This window comes from Peromyscus eremicus, chromosome 4 (assembly GCF_949786415.1).
Source record: "Peromyscus eremicus chromosome 4, PerEre_H2_v1, whole genome shotgun sequence".
Lineage (NCBI taxonomy): Eukaryota > Metazoa > Chordata > Mammalia > Rodentia > Cricetidae > Peromyscus > Peromyscus eremicus.
Window position 1 is genome coordinate 120,889,463 of NC_081419.1, and position 25,673 is coordinate 120,915,135.

The following is a 25,673-nucleotide window of genomic DNA, read 5'->3' on the forward strand; positions in this document are numbered from 1 at the left end:
ATATGAATTGGATGGCTTCAGCTAGGGAAGAATGATGGAAGAATGTAGGCTTTGTGGAGGATGGTAGCTCTTCGAAGGAAGAGGAAGGAACTAAAGCAAAAAAAGCACTTGGACGTTGATTATATAAGACTGGCAAGTGGTATAGAGAAGTCGATTTCTATCCTAGGCAGTTTGGTGTATGTTGACTCCATTCACTGAGATAGTAAATACTGTGGGGTATAGGAGATTAGGGTGAGAGACCAGATACAAATTGAAGTTCATTTTGGAGATGAGTATGAGGGGACTACAGGATGCCTGACATGGGGAAAGTTTTGAAAACAATTTTCGGACCTTGGTTGATGGGAGTAGGTACTTTAAGCCATGAGTGGGAATGTGGGAATGTGAAATTCTATGGGAGCTTGTGTGGAGTTAAAGTGCCCTGTAAGACCTTGGGAAACATTGACCATTAATAAGAAAGAGGAACCAGTTCAAGAGAGGTAGAAGGAGATCCCTAAGTAGAAAAGAAGCTGCAGGTTAGAGTGATTTAGTCATGCCACCTAGCCCTTGGCCAGGGGTACAAAGCCTCAGGAAGCTGGTGGGCTGGAGCAGCAGCAGCCTGGAGTCAGAGTGATTGGAGATTGATTATAGGGGTAGCAAAGGAGACCAGAATAGGGGAATAAGCTGATAGTAGCTTCTTACAGAGAAAGAAATCCTTTTGTAAGCTGATTTTGTAAAAAGGCACATAGCTGTATTGAACAAACAGCAAGTAATAATTATATTATTTCTGTTTTCTTCAACTTTTTATACCACAATTCTGTTCTCTTAGTTCTAGGACTTTGGGCCTCTCTTAAGTAATAATATGAGTTGACTAAGTGACTAAGTAAGCATTCTTTCCAGTTGAGTTGTTTTCTTCAGGTACCTACTGGAGCAGCTGTTTTGGAGTTGGTGTGTGTGTGTGTGTGTGTGTGTGTGTGTGTGTGTGTGTGTTTGACTGTGTATCTTCAACACTTAACAATGTTTTCATTTTATTGCTATTTATACTTAATGAAAAATAATGAATACTCTGTTACAGCCTGATATAAAAAAAAACCCATGTAAGAACAGTCTTGTTATGTGGCTTTAGCAGATATTATACCATTAAATATTAATGATAACTTAGCATTGAAGGGGAAGGGATTTGATTTCTACCTTAGTGTTTCAGACTTAATATGATTTCTAACTGAGCTAGTGACCTTGGTGTTCCTGAAGTCATACTGTTTTTTCCTGTGTCTGGAAACAGGAAATACCAGAATTTCATTGTGAGACTTCTAGAAAATGTGTTTATGGCTTTTGATACATTCATAAAGGTATTCATAGCACAGAAAAATTAAAGATCAATAAGGTTCACACCAGCAGTATGTTCTGTTTATGTGTGACTATCAACACTTAGAGCCATATGTTCATCAGACAGTAGAATGGAAGGCTTCAGAAAAGGATGCATCAGTAATTATTAAAATTGAGCAATTAAGCCCAAATTGTGGCTGTTCAGTTTATGAGCTTTGGTAATCTTTACTATGAGCCCAGCTATGAGCCAGTGTTTTGATTGCCAGTGATAAGGCATCAACAAAACAAAACAAAACACCAAGATAAAACCAGACAAAAATTTCTGCCTTCTGAGAGCTTGCATTCTTTGAGGGAAGATGGACAATGAACACAATAGCCAGCTGAACCATGTAATGTGGTAGAGTTTTAAATGCCATTAAGATTAAAAAAAAAAAAAAAAAAAGCAGAAACAGTATCTGGCCAAGTGGTAATGACAAGATTGCAGTTCTAGAACTCATAATGAGGCCTTACTGACAAATGAGTGTGAATAAAGACATGAAGAATATAGAGAAGTATGCCATGTAGATATTTAAAGGAAGCGCTTAAAACCCATAGATGAGCAGTGCCAAGGCTCTGGACAGGAGCTGCCTTGTATACTGAACAGCAAGGAGGAAGTAGTGTGTGGCAGAAGCAGAGGAGGCAAAGCAGGTGAGAGTATTAGTGTGAAGTTCCCAAAAGTGATGGAGGGCCAGGTCTAGTGCCCCTATAGGCACTCAGTGGAGGATTCTGGATAGAAAACTGGCAAGATCTGACTTTCCACCTACCTTGTTTTGATTAACTATGGAGGGCAGAGTTTTGAAAGTAGTGTCAATAGGGCTGGCTAATGGGCTAAATGCAGGTTGTAAAAGAGAAATGAGGTGTCAAGAATGACTCCAGTGTAGATGTAACCAACCATCTTATTAAATAAGAAACACAGAGCCAATGCAAAGACGAAAGCCAAGAGATCAGAGCTAAGAGCCTTACCCGCCTGCTGCAGCTAGCCTCTTCAGCCAAGAGACCTCTCCGAAAGAGACCTACTTCCTGTCTGTTTGTCTTTATATAGACTTTCTGTTCTGCCTTCTCATTGGTTGTAAAACCAACCACATGACTGCCTCATCACTGCCTGTCTGTATAGACCTCCAGGTCTATACAAATAAAATACCACCATATTTCCCCTTTTCTATTTTAATAAAAAGAAAAAAGGAAAAAGGTTATAACTAACATAAGAAAAACTATATACAAAAGTACAATAACTATATACAATATATACAAGTAATAAATACCTAAACAATGTCTAGTCCATTTGTATTTGACCAATTCAGAGAAAATAATTCCATTATCTATCCTATTTGGTAAGTCCAAAATGTACCTAATTCACTTTCTATCCTAAATAGTCTTCAACTATAATTAACTAATCTTCGACTCCCTCAGAGACCCAAGAAGGAAATACTACCTAACAAAAATAAAAACAGGAAGTGCATGCAAGCAACTTTCAAAAAATTTGTGAGTTGACAGAAACAGCCAGCTACCTGGACAGTCATCTGAGGTTTCTCCACAGTGTTGGGGCATCATCTTCAGCCTATAGGCTTTGCATATCTGACAGACTCATTTGTGAAGTAGGATGTACCCAAGGTCAACAGTTTAACCTCACATTGGGTGAGAGCAGTCCATGTACCAGAAACACCTGAATTCCACTAGTGTCATGTCATGATTCAGGATTTTAAATTCTGGAAATTGTTGATGGTTTTTTAATTCAGCTGTCCATTCTTCTTGGCTGTGTATATGTGGCTTCATCTCAGCATCCCGTTCTTCTTCACATCCCTCTATTAAATGCCAGTCTACTATTGAGAGGCGTGAGCTTAGTTACTCTTCAAGAATAACTGTTTCAGCTGCTGTTCCATTGCACATCAGAAGCCATCGGCCCACTGCCTGTTCAGCTGCCTTCGAAGAAAAGGGCACTGTACCTTTTCCAGATTGCGAAGGCCATTTCAGGGATGGTGCCATATTGTCCTGACCTCAGAAGATGCCTTTTGATAAAGCCATAACCACACTTGTTTTGGCAAGAATCGGTAGTCCTTTGTTTCATGTCCTGTCTGTCCATTTTGTCCTGTTGATTCGAGGATACTTTGTTGTCCAGTGGCTAACTTTTGCCACAATGAAAGTTAACTCCATATGCAGTTTCTTCAATGCCCATATTTTCTCTGAAGTAGATTGATACTGCCAAGAGCCGACATGTCTCACAGTCATAACAAAAAAGAAAAATTTTCTAAGTTATTAAAACATTTTAAATGCCATATTCTGCAGATCTCTGAAGGGTTTGAAGATGACCTGTTTATCTAAAATATGTCTGTTCAATTTTTAAAAACATACCTAATATGACTACAAGTTCTATTATAATGTCTAACTACTAACTTTCATTTCTTTATATCCTAATAGTTGGTAATAATAACATTCAAGGATCAGAAAATTGTATTACATTGTCAAATGAATGGTATAAATACAGTTAGAAATATACATATAGCATTTTCTAACAATATCAATTTCAATATATATAATTTGTATCCAATATAAAACAATCCAATCCCCCAGCTCCCGCCAGTCCTGTGGTAGAATCTTATTATAAGTTGACCAGGTGTTTAACATTTGCTTTACATATGGGGAATGCATGCGCTAAGATGCTATTGCCTCCTTAAATCTTCGTAAGTCTAACATTTCAATTGGAATCCAAGTAGTTTGTCTATTCTCTTCACCAGGTAGCTGCTCTACGGCTACTGGATAAATTAAGGGTGATTGTATGAAAACAGACTTTCTTTCTGTAACATTATGATCCAATTTTGAAACAACTTCACTGTTAATTTCTTCTGTCTGAATTTGAATTTCTCTATAATTCATTTTTACAGGTTTAACAGGTTTTTCTAAAACTGTTATCCTGGCACTTAAATTAACTATCTTTTTTAATAATAAAATGAGGATAAGAACAGTAATAAACTGCATCATTTGATCAGTATTAATCTTCTCATAAAATTGTTCCATTGTCAGACTGCCTAAAATTTCAAACAAAGCCCAATTTTCTTCCAATGTACACATAAAACCCATGTGGAAAAAATTCTCTTTTAAATAGTTTCCTTTAAAATATTTGATACCTTATTTGACTTACTAAGTCTGTGTAGAACAGTAGAAATCCGAGGGAATTTCAAAACAGCCACCTACTGTCCGAGGTGTGAATCCATAGAGAGAGAGAGAGAGAGAGAGAGAGAGAGAGAGAGAGAGAGAGAGAGAGAGAGAAGCCACAAGTTCTGGCTATCCAGCCACGTTTTCCCGCTTGAGTTGAGTCAAGGCTTGGCTCTGGCTTCCTTAAGCTCCGACCACGTGCCTTGGCTTTACAGGCAGGGGCCCTGTTTGTCAGGGCAGGCCTGAGTTGTTTGTAGCACCAGCTTTAAGCAAGTAGCTCCAACTGCGTGCAACTGCTTGCGGCTACAGTCAGTCCTGCCTGAGGCCAAGCCGACCTGGGCCTGAGCTAGGGAGCCGGGCCGCTCAGGCCAGAAACTGGACCTGCCGCCAAGCCAAGCGGTTTTTAATTGATTTTTGTCACGTTGGGCGCCAAATGTAGATGTAACTAACCATCTTATTAAATATGAAACACAGAGCCAATGCAAAGACGAAAGCCAAGAGATCAGAGCTTAGAGCCTTACCCGCCTGCTGCAGCTAGCCTCTTCAGCCAAGAGACCTCTCCGAAAGAGACCTACTTCCTGTCTGTTTGTCCTTATATAGACTTTCTGTTCTGCCTTCTCATTGATTGTAAAACCAACCACATGACTGCCTCATCACTGCCTGTCTGTATAGACCTCCAGGTCTTCTATGTTTGGTATTGAGATTAAAGGCATGTGTCTCCAATGCTGGCTGTATCCCTGAACACACAGAGATCTACCTAGCTCTGCCTACCAAGTGCTGGGATTAAAGGCGTGCATCACCAACGCCCAGCTTTTGCTGTGGCTCTAATAGCTCTGACCCCCGGGCAACTTTATTTATTAACATACAGTTAAAATCACATTTCAGTACAAATAAAATACCACCATACCCCAGGGTACTTCTAAGCAGCTAGAAAGTGTTTGGAGCGGCTCCTCTAAGAAACGTTAGGGTGCAGGAAGGTCTTAGAGGCGGAGGTGAGAATTCCATTTTGGACATGTTTAGTTCAAAGTACCCAGATGGAGATTTTGAAGGGGGAGAGGTCCTGGTTATTAGCATATAGATCATATTTAAAGCCAAGAGAGCAGGTGTTCATTCCCATGCGAAGAGAGAAGTGAAGAGGTCCAAGTACTGGGCTCAAGGGAACAATAACATTGAGCAAAGGCTGGAAGCAAGACTAGGGGAAAGCCAGGTGAAGAGTGTGACTCAAGGAAGTTCTAAAAAGAGTGACAGATTTCAGTCTACAGCCTAGATAGAACCTCTTTTGAAGAGAGAGAGGAGGGAAGCTTGATTCGAGAAGTTAGTGAGGGAACCAGCTAGATAGCTCAGTGGGTAAAGGTACTTGCTGCCAAGCCTGATTCACTGGCATTTGGTTTCTGAACCCCACATGGTAAGAGAGAACAGACTCCTGCACACACACACACACCCTCATACTTCTCTCTCTCTGGTGTAAATTAAGAAAAGAAATTACCAAGATATAGCTGAATACGTAGAGTGCTTAACTCACATGGAAGAAGCCCTATGTTGGATTTCCAGAACCACAGAAAGAAATCAAAGAGGAAGAAATCAACAGTTTCCATACCATTGGAGGTTTCATAGCCTCATCCTTAGGTATGCTTTGTTGAACCCCTCTCCCGAGCTGGGTGTGGTGTGGTGGTGCACATCTTTAATTCCAGTAGAGATAGATGGATCTGTGAGTTCCAGGACAGCCTGGGCTGTACAAGGAGACTGTCTTGAAAAACAACAAAACTCCTCTCCTGGCAGAAAGCACCAATTTCAGATCTCATTAAAGTTTTGCATTGTGCTTGGCAGAATGCACTTAGGGTAGCCACCAGTACTATACCTGCTGGCTTCTGTTTTAGGCCACAGCAGCAGCCATGACCGTTTTAGTTGTTTTACTTTGTTGAACATGGGTGTGCAAACCTGTAGAATGGACTGTTGTTAATGAGGAGCAATATCAGCCCCACATTCTAGAGAGTTGAAATCATGGCTGCCCTTTGAGAACAGGGAGAAAGAACCCTACCCTGTGTATAAACTTGGCTCAGAAGAAACAGTAAATCTGAATCCCCTCTTTTCTGTGGATAACTTTTTGGAAGTAGGGGTTAGTGTTTGTGGAATCCCACTTCTTTCTTGCTTGCTGTTTGTGTTAGAATTAGTGGTTAGCCTTTATTATGTAACTGAGTGTTTTTATTCAAGTATCTTGTGGAGGTTTTAAATGGTAATTATATTTAACAATTTAAAAGTCGTTGATTTCGTATTTGTATTTTCTCCATATTGAAAAGCTTATTCTATCTAGTGTAAAGCTAAGGTCTTTGTCATAGTTCTTTCATTTTTCCTGAAATGTATTTTTAAGATCCTAAAACTTTAAGAACAATTTATTTTTATCTAAAGTCAGTTGTTCTGCTCATCTAGAATTCTGATAAACGGGGCTTTGTATATATAGTATGATGCCTAGTTTAGTTAGGTACCCAGATTATTGCTATCTTCCTTTAAAACTTAAATGGTCTTTCGAATCACTCCTGCTAATGTTTAACTCTGACATTTTTGTGTAATTATTTGACAGAATATGTGGATTTTATACTTTTAGGACAGTTTTAGAAGACGACAGAAAGAAAAAAGAAAGAGGATGAAGGTGAGTTTTAATTAATTTCATGAGATTGTTCATAGCTTAACTTTTTTTGAGGACATTATTCATTATAATAACTTCCTTATTCAGACAAGAACATCTATATCCAGCCTGCTGTCTTGGAGCTAGCAGATGAATACTGGGGTCCGCACATGCATGTGTGGTTGCATGCGTACGTGTGTGTTGACATAGAGAATATATCTATGTGTCTAGCCCAAGTTGGTCTTGAGCTCTCAATCCTCTTATCTTATTCTTCCAAGTGCAAAGGACTATTGGCATGTGATATTATACACAGTCACTGTTTCTTTTGTTTGTTTGTTTGTTTTGCTTGTTTTTTCCAGACAGGGCTTCTCTGTGTAGCTTTGGTGCCTGTTCTGGATCTCTCTCTGTAGACCAGACTGGCCTCAAACTCACAGAGATGCGCCTAGCTCTGCTTCCCAAGTGCTGAGATTAAAGGCGTGAGCCACCAACGCCCGGCCACTGGTTCATTTTAAAGAAGCCTTTCCTAAGCTTTGGAGTCTGGGGTTCTACCTAATGGACAGGACGTGGGCAGCAAGTGGCACTTGGCTATTAGAATTGTTTGTAACAATTAGATAGTTTTTCTAATAAGAATAGTTGACCCTTTGCATCTGTTTGGAAGTTACATTTTCTCTTCCCTCATCTTTGTCAGATTCTAATCCTCTTAGAATGTGACCTTCTGAACTTTTTTTCTTGCTCTGAAATCTCCTCGGACTCCTCAGTCTCTTCAGAATTTAGTTCTGTCTTGGTTTTGCTCTAATTTTGACCATCTAGCTTTCCCCTGCTGTCTTCTAAATTCACCTGTCGTGCTATTTAATGTTTTCTTCATTTGTACTTCAGTTATATTGCTGCTTTTGTTGTGTCCCCCTGTCACATGCATGGTGGCCTCCCTTGTTGGTTTTGCTCCCAGTATTGATCAGTCCTTTTTCTTAACTATGCTGCTGCTTGTCTGCCTGTGATAGATTCTATGCAATTGTGTAATACTTTATAGTCACTTCACTTCTTTCCTTTTTTTTTTCCTTACCAGATGGATTTTCAAACTTGTTACTTTTACTATGTTTTTTTAAGAACTGAGCAGTGTCTGGAAACTAAAGGGAGAAATGTTAAGTTGCTTACCATTGCATTTGGATTCAAGAGCGCTGTCTTAGAGTTATTATTTCTATGATGAAGCACCGTGGCCAAAAGCAACTAGGAAAGTGTTTATTTCACTCAGAGTTTCACATAAACAGTTCACATTAGAAGCAATGAAGGCAGGAACCTGGAGGCAGAGCTGATGCAGCTCTGCTTTCTTGCAGAACCCAAGACCACCAGCTCAGAGGTAGCACCACCCACAATGAGCTGGGCCCTCCCCCATCAATCACTAAGAAAATGCTCTACAGCTAGATTTTATGGGGGGCATTTTCTCAATTGAGATTCTTTCTTTTCAGATGACTCTAGTTGGGTCAAGTTGATATAAAACTAGCCAGCACAAGCACTTAGTTTGGGAGAGATATGTATGATTTCTATCATGTATACTATTCTCTCTTAATATCTGTTTTATCAGTCAACCATAGCTATTACCTGTTAAAGCCCTAAATATAGTTCTACTTAATAAGAAATAAAAAGCCTAGTTGTAACAGAGTATGAGTAAATAAAAGTTGTTTTACTGTTTTTAAAAATATATATATTATTTTTCTCACCTGAATTATAGTTTGTATGTTTTCTAAAATTGTGAACAAACATTAATATGTGACTTAAAATGACTTTAGGGCAAAGTTACTAAGTATTATCGACTGTTGCTTGTACGATGTAGTAACCTTGTCATGTGTTTGGAAGTCTCTGGGTGTTGGATGAGTTTAGTAGTAAAGCACTTAAAATGAAGACTATTCCCTTATCCTCTTTGCTGCCTGTCACTAACTGTGTTGTAATTGAATTTTACTTCTGTTTTATCTTAGAGAGATCAACCAGCTTTTACTCCTAGTGGAATATTAACACCTCATGCCTTGGGTTCAAGAAATTCACCAGGCTGTCACGTAGCCAGTAATCCAAGACAAGCGGCCTATGAAATGAGGATGCATGGTAACTCTGTAAGTGACTTGTTTCTGTGTGGTGTTGCATGATGAATGTTCGGTTCCTTTAAGAATTGTGTCTGTGGATTTTATCATTTTGTCTAAGGTTTTGTTTGGCAGGTTTTTCCCAGCATCCTTTGTCTCAGAATATTTTTAACTTTATTAAATCTATCTTTATCAAGATGAAAATTACTAAATGAAGTGAAAGAAAAGCATATAGGATAGACAATACAAGTTAATATAAAGAGATAGCTAAGTGGCTATGGTATTCCCGTACTACATGGACTATAGCTGCTTGTCTCTACCACAAAGAACTGAGTGGTGGATGGTACTAAGAATATGACTGGAATATCCAAATGTCGCAAGGCTAGAGAGGACAGTAATTTTTGCTCTCTTATTTTTTCTTCTCCTTGGGACCAGTTACGAGCTTTTGCCATTTGCTTCTTACCTTTACGAATACAGAGGAACCAGAATTTGGGTAGTAAGAGATACCTTAAAATAGCTTTTTAAAACTGTACCATGCTTAAGTGAGCCATGAAGATTTAGTCATTGAGGAGTACCTTTTTTTTTTGATAGCCTAAGAAATACTGCATTTTGAAAAGCATACAACTTCTCTATACTTGGACAGTTAATATGAATGTCACCCACATAGATAAGGCTTAAATAATAGTGATTATTTACTGGTTGATTAACAACTTGCCCTAAGCAGGCAGAATGCTAGTCAGTAATCTTTGACACACGTGATTTGATTTAATACTTGTTATATCGTCATCAGTGTATGGTGAAACTTACAGAGGTTCAATTGCTCAAGGCTATGCATGCCTCCAGTAGAGGTTGAGCTTGGTATGGCAGACTCCGATCTGTCTGTCTGATAATGCCTCTCTCATTTTCTAAATACAAAGATACCTTTCTGCACTGGTTTGTTTAGACACTGAGGGTATGTGTTTTTAAAGGAAATTCTTTAATAATTATTATGACGTCTGTATATGATGTGTGTCTGGAGGGGTGCTGTGAATCATCATGCACTATGGAAGTCACAGAACAATTTGTAGAGTTAGTTTTCACCTTTTACAGTTACTTTAAAGACAGATTCTCACTGTGTAGACCAGCCTAGTCTCAAACTCACAGACTTTGGGATTGAAGGCATGTGTCTGGCTTTTCATTTGAGATGTGTGTGGGTTGAACTCAGATTCTTGTGCTGATATAGCACATACTTTACTCACAGAACCATCCTTCTATCCTTGGGTACACATTGCTCTGAACAAAGCTGACATCCATCTTTGGAAAGGAAAGCTGTAGCTAGAGTTTTCTTGCCTGGCCCATGGTCAGGGCAAATCTCTCTTACCCGCCAGTCCCACAGCCTCAGACCCGACCAAGTAAACACAGAGACTTATATTGCTTACAAACTGTATGGCCGTGGCAGGCTTCTTGCTAACTGTTCTTACAGCTTAAATTAATCCATTTCTATTAATCTATACCTTGCCACATGGCTCGTGGCTTACCGGCATCTTCACATGCTGTTTGTCATCGTGGCGACTGGCAGTGTCTCTCCGACTCAGCCTTCCACTTCCCAGCTTTATTCTCCTCCTTGTCCCGCCTACACTTCCTGCCTAGCCAATGGCTAATCAGTGTTTTATTTATTGACTAATTAGCAACACATTTGCCATACAGAACATCCCACAGCAGAAAGCACTTTTAGTTCTGTGTGAAGTATAGCTTAACTTTTCTTATTGTGTAGTATGAACTGTCTTCATGCTAAGGTTTTTGGTCTAGTATCATTAAAGTCTTGAGAGCCTTGTGAGCTCTCAATTTTGAAGTAATTCATTTTACTTACAATAGCTAATCTGCGTGATTAATAGAAAGAAAGCTTAACTATGAAAATGTTTTCTATCACGACAATTTTGGTCATTTATCTTAACTGTAATTGCAAAAGATTTGAAAAAAATTAATAAATATTAAAATATTTAGGGTCCTATTGTGTTTTTTGAATTTGATACAAAGGAAAACTGATAGCTTAAAGTTTTTGTAGTACTAATAAAAATCTCCATTTTTCTATTTTATATACTGAATTTTAAAACAATACATATAAAATAATTTGACAGTTTTCAGATGGAGTCTCATTAAATTGCTGCTTTCCAGGGTGGTTGGGTATGACTGAACACTTACTATTTGATGGCACTCTCATAAGCTTTATCTGATGGATGTATGTGTGTGTGTCATTGTTCTGTAGTACAGATAATATGTACCATATGTATAATTTTTCCTTCAGAGGTTTTTTTTTTTTCAATTTTACTGTTTGATAGTAGAAAATGATTTTGAATTCATAATACCAGGAAACTACCAAAGGAAATCAGGGTTCAAGTTGAATAATTTTTTTTATGTCTGTTAAACTATTGTTCTCTTAAAACACGTTTTGTCCTAATAATTCTTTAGCATTTGAACGTAGAAAGCTTGGTACTTTGTTGGATTTCTTGGGAAGGGGGCTGGTGTAGGACAAGGCATACGTTTGCTCTCTGTTTAATAGCTTTAAAAATTATCAGCATGAAATTCTATGTGGTAGATGTTTAGCAATATCTTTTTGTGTAAAGTGAATAATGAAATTCTTCTGTAATGTCATAATTGTCTGCAGAGTCCCTCAGTATCTCCTAATACAAGTTTTGCATCTGATGGCTCTCCATCTCCACTAGCAGGAATTAAGAGAAAAGCAGAAGACAGTGACAGTGAGCCAGAGCCAGAGGATAACGTCAGGTAAAGCCATTTTTTTGGTAGCACTTTGTTAGCAAATTGCTGAAATAGATGTGGTCTAATTAATGCTATTTAGCTTAGAGCGGCAATGCCTTCAGATACTTGCCTGTGATCTTTTTATCCAGCAGTAATTAATGTGGAGAGTTAGAATAGTCACTAATTCCAGGGAGATGTGTAAGCTATTGCTGTTAAACCCAAGTATCTAGATTAGTATGCAGGCAGCTTTCTGTCTTCCAAGCTACTTTCCCCTCTGAGACCAAGCACTAGATTGGCTAGGCACGAATATTTAGCTCCAATGATGTGATCTGAATGTTACTGTTTGGAGATTAAATTTTCAAGTTGCTTAACCTAGAAAGTTCAGATACATTTGGACAATAACATAGTTTGCTTTAGTATTCTCAACTGAAAAGGTTTCTCCTCAAACTGAAATGTACAGAAGCCATTTTAACATATAAATATATGTTTTTTAAAAGAACTACAGAATTGCATATGTACAATTTTGTTTCATGGCAGAGGAGTTTCCTTTTAACTGTATACTTAAATTTTATACTGGGAAACTTTGATTCTATAATTGGTTCAGAGACTGGACTTGGAATCATTATATAAAAAGGTTACTAGCCTTTCCTATACTTAAGTCCAGATTACCCTGTGCTCCCTTTACAAAAGGTCAACAATTTAAAACTCTGTAGCCCACTAAGAATTTAGGAAAATGGTATCTTTCAAAGTTCAGCAAGGCATGCTTCTTGCACAGGAGATAAAATGTGGGGATTCTTACTTACAATTAAGAACTTCATGTGTAGGTCATATATGACTTTATTTTCCTAGTATCCTTTAATATTGGATCAGTGGGAAAAAAATATCAGCTCAATGAATAGCCATGAGATAAACATTTATTTAATCTAACTCTGGTCTCTGCCATCTCTGTCACTTTGGGTTTCCATCCTAGAAGTTTTCTTTTATATTTGATTTTTTAAAATGTGTTTTAGCCTGGATCTATGTCTGTGTACCATGTGTGTGCCTGGTACCTGGAGAGGCGAGAAGAGGATGTCAGATCCCCTGAAATTGGAGTTACAGGTGGTGGTTGGGTGCTGAGATTTGAACCCAGTCTTCTGGAAGAGCAGCCAGTGCCTTTAACCTCTGAGCTAGCTCTCCTCTGAGCTCTTTCCAAACACCCCCACCCCCTTTTTTTTAAACACAAGGTACCGAGTAACCTAGGTTTGTGTGGAACTTCTTTTTAGACCAGGCTGGTCTTGAACTGACAGAGATGTGCCTGCTTCTGCCTTTCTAGGATTAAAGGCATGTGCCATTTTACCCAGCTAGATCGTTTTTGTTTATTATGTAGCCATAATGATAAATACTGGTTTAATAGGTAACTTGATTTGTTTAGTCATTTATTGTTTCATGGATCCCAGGGATATTCAAGGCTTCTATCAAGAAGTGATTGAGGCTCTTAACGTTTGTTTCATTGGTACTTTTATGTAAACCAGTAGAGGCCATTTTTTTTTTTGTTTGTTTGTTTTTTGTTTTTCCTAGACAGGGTTTCTCTGTGTAGTTTTGCACCTTTCCTGGAACTCACTTTGTAGACCAGGCTGGCCTTGAACTCACAGAGATCCTCCTGCCTCTGCCTCCCGAGTGCTGGGATTAAAGGCGTGCTCCACCACCGCCCGGCTGAGGCCATTTCTTCTAGTTCTATGAGTCTTTGTTTTTGATAGTTTGGGAGGATAGTGTATTCTCTGCAGTTATTAAAGTCTGAAACACAAAAAGGTCTTTAATGGAGAATGACTTGATGTTCTTAGTCTAACTTGATTTTTTGAAAGTGTTAGTTTATTTTTTTCCTTTAATAAAGTCTTTAAATCTTTTAAAGAATAAAAAACAAAACACAACACTTTTGGCGGGCTAAAAATTTGATTGTGGGGCTGGAGAGATAGATCAAGGGTTAAGAGCATGGCCTGCTCCTGCAGAGGAGTTGGGTTTCATTCCGAGCATTCATATGGCAGCTAACAACTGTCTGTAACTCCAATTCCAGGGGGTCCAGTGCCTGTGGTCATGAGACATGCATGTGGTGCTCAGTCATGCATGTAAGAACACACACATAAGGTTTAAGATGTAATTGTGCATTTTCAATATTAATGATAATTAGTGAATTAATTGACCTGCTTCTAGGTTATAACAGAACATAAGTGAGGAGAATAGGGATATGAGGGGAGGGGATGCAGAAATAAATCTCAGAACTCTGTGTTGCAAGAGGGATGAGGCAAGCAAGGATAGAGAGAACAGGAATGCACACAATCTCTGCCCACATGCTTCCTAGATTATTGTATGCCTTTTTGTTTAACCTTTAAAATACCATTTTAAAAATGTCTTAACTTTCTTCATATGGTTTAACGCATTGTGATGAACTTTGAAATATAAAATGTCTTCAATATTTTAATCTTAGAACATAGTTTTAGAATTATTACACAATTAATGAAGATATGGGAAGCAGTATTAAGATTGGCACAAATAAGTATAATATATTTACTCAATAAGTGGTTATCCTCTCTTTTTTAAAAATGTAGTTCTATAATGGCCTTACCATAATCAATATTTGGGTTCCTGATGTTTAGTTATCATGGATAAATGGTGAAAATGGAGTTCATCATTTTAGAAAGTTAAATGTATCTCTGTTAACTTTTCTGTTCAGCTCATTCAATTTCCCTTAGACATTAAATATAAATTGATTTATGTTGGGAATCAGACAATCTAGCCGCAGATGTATTAATTCAGTATAAACTTACTTCATCTGGATTTTAGGTTATGGGAAGCAGGTTGGAAGCAACGATACTACAAGAACAAATTTGATGTAGACGCAGCTGATGAGAAATTCCGACGTAAGGTTGTTCAGTCCTATGTTGAAGGACTATGCTGGGTTCTTCGATATTATTACCAGGTACCAAAAGAATTTTTCCTCCTAAGTTTTTCGAAATCATTTTAGAAAACTAGTAATTTCTAGAATTGTACATAATGTTGAATATCCACACTTGTTATTTAAAACTTCCTATTAAAAATTGCCATTAATAATATTTGTAAAGACTTGGAAGTTCCTTAGGAATTACTATATCAGTAAAATTTGGTTTTGTTATATTAAAGAATTTTAGGATCAGAGTGTGAGTTGGTCTTTAAGATGATTAAAATTTACTGGTATTTTTGTTGTTTGTTTGTTTAAATAGAGTTTAAAAATAACTGAGTATTTGATAGTCACTAAGTAAAAAAAGAATGTTGTGAGATGTCTTTCTGTATGCTGTAAATAAATGTTATTCCCATCGGGTAATAAATAAGCTGCTTTGGCCTATGGCAAAACAGGCAGGAAATCCAAGGAGAGAGATGGGAAGAGAAAGGCGGAGTCTTAAGAGACGCCAGCCGCCGCCCAAGGGAAAGCAGGATGCCAACAGACTGGTAACGCCATGACCACGTGGCAACTTACAGATTAATAAAACTGGATTAAGTTATAATAGCTGGCTAACAAAAAGCCTTCCATAGGTCATACAATTGATAATTAATATAAGCCTCTGTATATTTACTTGGGTGCCAGCAGCTGTAGGACCGGGTGGGACACTGGAGAAACTTTCCAACTACAAAAGGATACAGTGTAAACCATACCAATAGAAATTTGAAAGGATTTGATTATAACACCTCTCATATAGTATTATGATGTTACATGAAATAAAATATTGAGCCTTTTGTGAATTGGTTTTATTTGATGATAGAAGCTTGAGATTGGAAAGAAATGTCAAATATATTTTAAGGATAAATATCTTAGCCTGTTGTCCTTTTGTTTAATTGTTGCTGTCTTTTAAGCCACATTTGTCTGAATCAGCAACTACAACTCCACTGTTGTAGCAGCAGTTAGGCCGCAAGGACTGTATCCAGAGAGAATTCTGTTGCCTCAGGCTCCGACTCTTGCAAAGCTACAAAGGGAATTTGACTAAACCCCTGTCCCTCTAAAGAATTCAAGATTCAAAGGTTAAGGTGGAATTCTGCTCTTCAGAGAGGCTGAATAGCAAGTAGCTCACCTCCTCTCCTTGCTCATGTCCTCCAAAAAACCCCTGTGCTTCTCCTCGCCCCCTACTTAAAGAACCTTCTCCACCTGGCTCCTCCCTACCACTTCCTGTCAGTTAGTTGCTGACTCAGCCTCCTGACTGCAAGTGAATTTTATTTAATTAAACACATCTTTGCATCATCAAACAAATGTTCAATAGCATAAACAAAATTAACACACCTTAAAATAATATTCTGCAACATTCCTCCTTTTTGTCTAAACAAAAAAATGAAAGCTTTTAACATAAGAAGAATGAACACAATAAGAACAATTATCGCCGGGCGGTGGTGGTGCACGCCTTTAATCTCAGCACTCGGGAGGCAGAGCCAGGCAGATCTCTGTGAATTTGAGGCCAGCCTGGCCTACACAGAGAAACCTCAAAAAACCAAAAAAAAAAAAAAAAAAAAAAAGAGAACAATTATCAAGTACAAATTACATTCACAATGTAATGATTTTGTGCCTGGCAAATTAAAAGAAAATACTCCATTATCTATCTTATCTTAATGAATCTAAAGTTTTATACCTAATTTTCTCTCTATTATAACTAAGAAAAACTGCAATTATAAATATCTAGTCTTCAACTCCATCAAAGACCCCCAGAAGGATATAATATTATTTGAATAAACAAAAAATACATTGCAAACAACTTCCAAAACTCTAGCAATGACAGAGACATCTGACTGCCTGGACAATCACCCAGAGTTCCTTCTGTAACATTGGGGCATCCATCTTCAGCCTACTGGCTCATAGTATCTGGCAGACTTCTCAGTGAAGCAGGAATTTTGAAGGACTGTCCTAATTTGTTTTGGCAAAGTTCACCAGTCACTTTACTCTGTGTCCTGCAGAATATCTGACAGACTCTTCTGTGAAGTAGGAATTTTGAAAGACTATCCTGCCTTGTTTTGGTAAAGTTCAACAGTCTTTTTTCTGTGTGTCCTGCATTTCCAGTCTGCACAGCACATTGTCAGCAAGCGCAGCATTGTCAAAGGCAAGAGCAGTGGCTAATCTTGCCACAATGAAAGCAAACTCCATAAGGAGTTTCTTCAATGCCCATCATCTTCTCTGAAGTACATTATGCTGCCAGGAGCAGATGTGTCTCGTTGTCATGAAAAAATCTCAAGTTAACGAAACATTTTAAATGCCATATTCTATAGGTCTTTGAAAGGCTTGAAAACTATTTAAACTATTTCTCTATATAATCTGGAAAGCATACCTAACATATCTACAAATTTGATTGTTATAAATGTCTAACTGCTAACCTATATTCCTGATTATACTGTATAGTTTATAATAGCTTTCAAAAAATAGAACTTTACCTTACACTTTTAAATGAACTGCTAGGTACAATACCTTAAACAAGAATAGAAACATATATACAATATGTTGTAACAAAAATTACCTTAAAATTTTGTCGATATACAAAAATTCTTTAAACAAGATTAGAAACATATACAGTGTAGCAAAAATAACTTTAAATTTCTATCAATATTCTATATTTTCCCAAATGATAACAAACATCCATAACCCACCAAATAACCAAAAACCACCCACTCTATTTCTTGGGAATGTGGGCATAGTTTTCTCCAGACTGCATCCTGCTTTCTGTAGGTGAAGTATCTTTAGAGTCCCAGAGAAAATTGTAGATAATAACCTAAGTCCTGGGAAGACCTGCAGTAATCTTTGCTTACAGATATCATCTGTCAAGGTTCGAGAGGTCTCCCTTGATCACACCCGATCCATATTATCCCTGAAGGAATTCACAGCCTCACATCTCCTCTGGAAATAAAACTCCAAAGCATTTTTGATTTCCATTTGACAAATATATTTTTTGATTTTTTTTCAAAGTTAAGATAACTCTAAAGTATCTAGGTTGGTTCAGTTTTGCAGTCTTGTTCACAAGCCTATGTCTGCCACCAGCTGTCTTTGTTCAACAACATTCAAAAAATTCAAAATCAACACAATAACATACAGGATCCAGACTCTCTATGTATTTCCCATCTCTACGTGGCTTTTTCTTTTTTATTATTTTACTTCTCTGTTTAAAGACTTTATTATTTTTAAACTATTTCTTTCTTTCTTAAGCCTACGCACATTTGGTTCGGTCGGAGGTTTGTGACCAAGAACTGTATTAAACCTTTCTTAGAGCTCTAGAATGCTGATGCTTGCACTGTAGCAGGCATTTTTACTTAGTTTTTTGTTCCTGCTTAACTTACTGCCCACTCAAAGGCTTGCCAGCAGGTAGAAACTCTTAAAGGAGCTGTATCCTCATTTTTTTTTAAGCTCTCTTAGGCACTGTGGAAATTCAAGCCCCACCCCCACGTTGAGCACCAAAATGTTATTGGTTGTTTTGTACTCTTTTGGGGGGCCCACTGCCCAGCTCCCAAACAAATCACAGGGAGATATATTCTTACTTATAAATGCCTGACCTTAGCTTGGCTTGTTTCTAGTCAGCTTTCTTTAACAAATTATCCCATTTACCTTTTACCTCTGGGCCTTTCCTGTTTTTTTACTTCTATAAATCTTACTATTTCTCCGTGGCTTGCTGTGTAGCTGGGAGGCTGGCCCCTGTACGACTCCTCCTTCTCTGGGTATTCTTCTTCTTCTCACAGATTTCTCTTTCTATATATTCTCTCTGCCTGCCAGCCCCACCTATCCTTTCTCCTGCCTTGCTATTGGCTGTTCTGTTCTTTATTAGACCATCAGGTCTAATTTTAGTCAAGCAAAGTATCACAGCTTCACAGAGTTAAACAAATGCAACATAAACAAAAATAGCACACCTTAAAGTAATACTCTACAACCTAGCCCATTTGTGTTTGTGAATATAAAGTTTGATGTTAACTACTGGTTATTAAGAAGTTTCACCATATCTTTTAGGTAAAAGAACCACTGATATGAAGCAGACAATATTTTGAACTCTGAAAAATGAATGAGTGGAGTATATACCAGAAGTTGTATTTTACAAATAGGATATTATAGACTAATAGTCATAATCTAATTTTTTACCACATTCATCATTAAGAATATTTTGCTTTTATTTGTCACTAATGATTTTAGGGCTGTGCTTCCTGGAAGTGGTATTATCCATTCCATTATGCACCATTTGCCTCAGACTTTGAAGGTATTGCAGACATGTCTTCTGAATTTGAGAAGGGCACAAAACCGGTAAGCTTCAAGTTGATGAAAAAAAAAATAGGAATTTGAATTGAATCAAAGTTTGGAGTCTTTAACCTTAACCTTTCCCTCTCTTGCAGTTTAAACCACTGGAACAACTCATGGGGGTCTTTCCAGCTGCAAGTGGTAACTTTCTACCTCCATCATGGCGGAAGCTCATGAGTGACCCTGTAAGTCTTAGTGTTTTCAAATGTGTTGAAACGTAACTTTTTGTGACAGGGAACTTACTTTGTAGCCCTGGAATTCCCTCTGTAGACCAGGCTAGCCTTGAACTCACAGAGATCCAACTCTGACTTCCCAGTACCAAAATTAAAGTTGTGAGTCACTATGCCCTGCATAACTATTTCTGTTTGTTTCATCCCTATATAATGACCTCAGACTTTCTATCTGACTTACCTAAATTACCCCTAAGCTTGTTTTTTGGTGCTAGTTAAAAAGTGAGACCCAGCCAGGAAGTAGGAAATGTTGAGTAACTAAACCCTTCACTACATGCATGTAGCCCATAATTATAAGTTCTAAAACTCCTTTTGTTTGTTTAAATAAAGTTGTTGATTTTGTTTCACTATACCTGGTATTAGTAACCTCATACCTTAGCGTTTAGAGAAAATACACCTCATTTCTCATTAAAAATTGATGAATTGAACAAGAGTCCTATTATGTTTTTTTGTGACAAGGCATGTTGCTTTTGTTTTTGAGTCTTTTACTTTCTCCCTGACAGGATTCTAGTATAATTGACTTCTATCCAGAAGATTTTGCTATTGATTTGAATGGGAAGAAATATGCATGGCAAGGTAAAATCTAGATATTCATTCGTTTTTGTTTACTTTTGTTGTTATTGTTTTGTTTTACAGGCTTTTTCCATGTAGCCCTGGCTGTCATGGAACTAGCTCTGTAGACTAGGCTGGCGTCAAAAGGCATGTGCCATCACTGCCTGGCATGTTTACAGGTCTTAATAAAGAATTTTACTAATAAAGTTACTTATTTATAATAAAGAATTTTAATGAAGAATTCTGGAAACCATACTTATTTTCATAACTACATGTTTAGTGGATGTATCTATTCAATCCATGATTGTCAATGGTTGATAGTAATTTTAATAGTAACATAATGGTAAGTAGTAACTTGTTGATATAGGTTAAAATTGCTGGTTTAGTGTCCTTTGTGGCTTTTTTGTTTTCAGCAGTCGACTCATTGTCACCTTGTGAAGCGGCTGAGAAAGAAATAGTCATGCCCATTTGGGGTTATACTGTGGTAACTTGGAAAAAATATCCTAGAAACTCAACACTTGACACTCATTTGTTTTGTGTTTTTAAATTCCTTGTGCAAATAGATTTTGTAGGAAAGGCAATTTTTAAGAGTCATACTAAATTTAAGATGTTATTCACTACTCAACACATGCTGATCATTGAATATAAAACACAATAAAAAACTCCTTCACCAAAGATTCCTTTCAGCAAATCATGACACTTTGTTGTGCTGTACACTTTTTTAGGATCCTAAGCTCATAATTGTGAGACAGAGGGGCATATGAAACAATTACAGATCGAAGGGCTGGGACATAGCTCATGATAGATCATTTGCTTGGCATGTACAAGTGGCTTTGATCCTTATCAGCCTCCAAACACCCCCCCCCCCCCAAATGCTATCCTTGGAAATTTTAAGAAATTGGTTGGTGGGGGGGAGGTGGAGGGGGTTGGTTTAAGTAGTAGTGATAATTTCATATTACTTTAAGGATAATGGAAAATGCATCCTACAAATTGGGACTATATAAAATGTCTTTGTCACATACAAATGGATTAGACTCTCAGGAGGTTTTTGAGGGAACTTTGTGGAGGATGTTTTAATTAAGGAGAAGGGGCATAAGAAAATGGAGGGATAATAAAATTAGTAGGTAAATATATTTGTGTTTATTAAATACATAATTCAGTCCTTGCTTAGGTTTACTAAATGAAAACTTAAATATATAAACATATAGATTACTTGCCAACTTATGTTATTATAGTTACAGTATTTGTATCAATGACAAAGAATCTTCTCAACATAGTCTTACAGGGTGAAGATAAAATAATGCTCAACAGTTTGGAATTTCCTCACATCCTTGCCAATATTTTTCCCTTGGATTTTTTTTTTTTTAAAGAGCTGCCCTTAATCACTATGAAGTGGTAACTCACAATAGCTTTTATTTACATTTTCCTGATGATAGTAATAGTGAGCATGTTTTCATATGCCTCTTGAGCATTTATATCCTTAAAGAAATATCTTCATATCTATTAAGTTGGATTGGGGTTTATTTATTTATTTATTTATTTTGGTTTTTCGAGACAAGGTTTCTCTGTGTAGCTTTGCGCCTTTCCTGGAACTCACTTGGTAGCCCAGGCCGGCCTCGAACTCACAGAGATCCGCCTGGCTCTGCCTCCCAAGTGCTGGGATTAAAGGTGTGCGCCACCACCGCCCGGCTGGATTGGGTTTTAGTTGTTGAATTAAAGTTTTTTATAGCATGAAACATTAATACTATTTGATGTGATTTTTTTAAATATATTTTCTCCAATTCTGTGGGTTATCTTTTCATTTTGTTATAATGTCCATTAATGTCAGAAACATTTAAATTTTGGTGGTCTACTTTATTTATTTTGCTTGTCTTTGATGTCATATTCAGGAAATCATTTGCCAAGTCCAGTATCATGAGTCTGCCTGTTTTCTTTTAAAATTTTGTTTTGTTTTGTTTTAGACAGGGTTTCTCTGTGTAGCTTTGCACCTTTCCTGGAACTCACTCTGTAGCCCAGGCTGGCCTCGAACTCACAAAGATCCACCTACCTCTGCCTCCCGAGTGCTGAGATTAAAGGTGTGAGCCACCACCGCCCAGCTTTTCTTTTAAAATTTTTGTTATTTTATTTCAATCTTCAGAGTCTTATTTTGACTTTATATTTTTATATGTTGTATTCATATGTGGATATTGACTTTTTTAATGCATCAGTTGTTACAAAGACTTTTTCCTGTTGGCTGGTCTTGGTATTCTTTGTTGCAAATCATTTGGCTATTTTTGAGGCTATTAATCTAGTCCATTGGTCTTTATATCTGTTTTTATGCTGGTACTGTACTGTTTTAATGACTTACATGTTTTGTGAAGTCAGAAATTATATTTTCCCATTTTATTCTTGCTCAGGATTTTTCTAGGGTATTTTGAGTAATTATTATTACTGTGACAAAATACTTGACAAAAGCAACCCAAGAAAGGAAGGGTTTATTTTGGTTCATGACTTGAGGGACCTAGTCTAACACAGGGAATGCATGGCAGTGGGAAACATGAAGTATCTGGTTACTGAACTCAAGTCAGAGAGCAGAAAGAGTGCTCAGCTGGCTTCCTTTTTGTTATTGGGAATCCAGCCATTAAGATTGAGCTGCCCACATTCAGAAAAGTTCTTCCCTTCTCATTTAAACTTCTGTGCAAACACCTATACAAATTTACTTAAAGTTGTGTCTCTTAGGTGGTTCCAAATCCAGTCAAATTGAAAGTGAAGATTAACCATCAGGAGGTCTCTTGGAAAGTTTTATGTTTTAGCATGGTTTAAATATCAGAGGTTTTTTTTAAAAATTATTTCTTTGTATTTTATATATCATTACTTACATTAATATTTTCACTTAAATGCCATCCATAGTAAAAAAAAAAACTGATGTGAAATTTAGTACTATTAAGAAATATATTTTAAGCTGGGTGATGGTGGTGCATGCTTAATCCCCGCACTCAGGAGGCAGAGGCTGGCAGATCTCTAGAGCTGTTGCACAGAGAAAACCTGTCTTGAAAAACCAAAAAAAAAAAAGGGAAAAAAAAGTTTTAAACACACTTTTAAAACTTATTGGAGGCAATGTCAATATATTACGTGGTAAAGTTCTTGCGCAGGTTGATTATACCTTAAATGATAGGAAGAGAAATGTAGTTGGGTACTTTTTTAAAAAAAACTTTTTTTTGAGTGTGTATACTTTGAACATATCATATGTGATGTAACAATATTATGATTTTATAAAATTTGTTATATATGTAATAGTTTTTGATTGTTTTGATTGTTTTATATATGTGAACAGATAACTTAGGTAATTTGGTCAAAATTTTATGGTAGTGAAACCAAGATCTGGACACCTAGGGAGTCTGGCTCTAGAGGAGCTCTATTGAAGTGACTATCTGAACAGAACCCGAGACTGTATCAGGGTAGATGTGAGGATCAGAAGAGGCAGTGTGTGGCCTAGAGTGTCCAGAGATGAGCTATCTGCTCTTCTTGCTTTTATCACCAGCACACTGCTGTTAGCCGTTTCTTTCTGTTCTAGGCAACAAAGGTGATTTATTTGTTCCTTGGTGATTTTATCACTGCCAGTGTCACTGCAAGTTGTTTGCTGATTGGATGCAGCTTCTGGAATTAATACTGTAGGAAAGTTTTATTATAGGAAAGAAAGTCTTATAGAGCTCTTCTTAAATCCTAAGTCAAATGGATAGAAAATAAAAGCTAAATAATGATTTGGGTATTTGTTGGTATATTTCCCAAGTGTATGACTGAACAGATTTTGGACAACTTCTTTATTTCCCTGTGTTTCCCAGTAATCAAATTGGGCTTTCCTAGATAATAGGTGCTGATAATTTTGAGATCACTTCTTTTAGGCACTGCAAAATTTATACCAGAACTTAGTTTGTTTTTAACTTAGATTCTTACGTGGTAGTAAAATCAAATTCTTCCTTACTGAGAAAATAATAGTAACTAAGTTAGTAATGTCTACTTTGGAAACCTTTTCCTTTCTTACAATTTTCAAATACAGTGGTTTGGAGTGGTTGTTTTAGAATTGTTTAGTTCTATTTAACATTTGTTGTTGCTATTTATCTTTAAGTTTTATTTGGCCAAAATACTATTTTTGCTGTATTCTAACAAAACAGATATGCTTCAGTAACTTTTTTTTTAGTATTATAATAGGTCCTGTATTAAGGATAAGCTTCCCTAAAAATGATAACCATAGGCTCAAATAAAACAATGCCTTTAATTCAGCACACTCTGAATTTTCAGCCCCCACATGCATAGTCTGTTCTATTTCCCACTAGTAAGTTAGTTAGGCAAGGCTCTAAAGAATGTTTGCCTCCAAATTAGTCAGATTAAAATATAAGCAGAGTGCTGTGGAAGCTTGGAAGTTGAAGAGACTTTTCATGTAGTCCAGAAATAGAACTTTGAGTATGATGGTTAAATGACTTCATTTTTATAAAGAATCAGGAAGGACAAAAGGACAAGCTCAAGCTCTAGCAAGATGAGTTGCTGTTGGCCTGAGGACTTTAGTAAGGTGACAACATTGGAAGTATGAAAAATACGGGGACATTCTTGGTCATTACTACCTCATATGAAAATATTTGCATTTGAGTTTTGGCTACATGACAAAATAAAGTTCAGTTCCAAATGTCGTTGTGTCAACAGAGATATTTTACTAGAGTGTTCATTTGAACCAATGAAAATCTGAACTCAGGTGATTCTAACCGCAGGTGGTTGTTGGTTTCCACAGGTGTTGCTCTGTTGCCATTTGTGGATGAGCGAAGGCTGCGAGCCGCCCTAGAAGAGGTGTACCCAGACCTCACTCCAGAAGAGAGTAAGAGTCACACTGCCACTCGGTCAATGTTGAGTCTGTGCAACATAGACTTTACATTTCTGTATAAAAATACACTTCTTTTTTCATTTGTCAAATTTCTCATATGGAAGGAATAAGTTATTGTTTTACTTCTTTCAACAGACATTAACTTTGCTTCTTAATCTATTATCTGTAAATTGAGTACTAAATTATTATAATTTTTTTAATTAAGAGATTTTCTATTCATTTTACATATCAACCACAGATTCCCCTGTCCTCCTTCCTCCCATCCCCCAGTCTTTCCCCCCAACCCCAACTCACCTCCCATTCCCACCTCCTCCAAGGCAAGGTCTCCCCTGAGGAGTCAGCAGAGCCTGGTACATTCAGTCAAGGCAGGTCCAAGCCCCTCCTCCCTGCACCAAGGCTGTGCAAAGTGTCTCAGCATAGGCACCAGGTTCCAAAAAGCTGGCTCATGCACTAAGGACAGGTCCTGGTTTCACTGCCTGGGGGCCCCCTAAACAGTTCAAGCTAAACAACTGTCTCATTTATCCAGAGGGCCTACAGGAGCAAACTGGGGGTGAGGGATGTAATGGAGGGCAAGGGTCGGGGGAAAGAGAGCTTAGGGAAGCGGGAGGTCCTAGCTGGATCAGGAACAGAGTGGGAGAACAAGGAAAGAGATGCCATGATAAATGAAGACACTATGGGAATAGGAAGAAGCAGAGTGCTAGAAAGGTCCCCAGAAATCCACAAAGATGACTCCACTATAGACTACTAGCAATGGTCAAGAGGGTATCTGAGCTGACCTACTCTGGTGATCAGATGGCCGATCTGTCATGATAGAACCCTCATCCAGTGAAGAACCCTCATCCAGTGACTGACGGAAGCAGAT

The 25,673-nt window shown here is 37.5% G+C and overlaps 1 protein-coding gene across 3 annotated transcripts in view; it reads left to right on the top strand.

Annotated features, from left to right (window-relative positions):
- Xrn2 (5'-3' exoribonuclease 2) overlaps positions 1–25,673 on the top strand; it is an 80,134-nt gene that overhangs the window by 20,609 nt on the left and 33,852 nt on the right. For all 3 annotated transcript variants that reach the window (XM_059261574.1, XM_059261573.1, XM_059261575.1), the window contains 8 exons: positions 7,094–7,138; positions 9,085–9,216; positions 11,828–11,946; positions 14,737–14,872; positions 19,076–19,183; positions 19,273–19,362; positions 19,911–19,983; positions 24,722–24,805. In XM_059261574.1, coding sequence (XP_059117557.1) covers positions 7,094–7,138; positions 9,085–9,216; positions 11,828–11,946; positions 14,737–14,872; positions 19,076–19,183; positions 19,273–19,362; positions 19,911–19,983; positions 24,722–24,805 — 787 coding nt within the window. The remainder of the gene's footprint in view (positions 1–7,093; positions 7,139–9,084; positions 9,217–11,827; positions 11,947–14,736; positions 14,873–19,075; positions 19,184–19,272; positions 19,363–19,910; positions 19,984–24,721; positions 24,806–25,673) is intronic.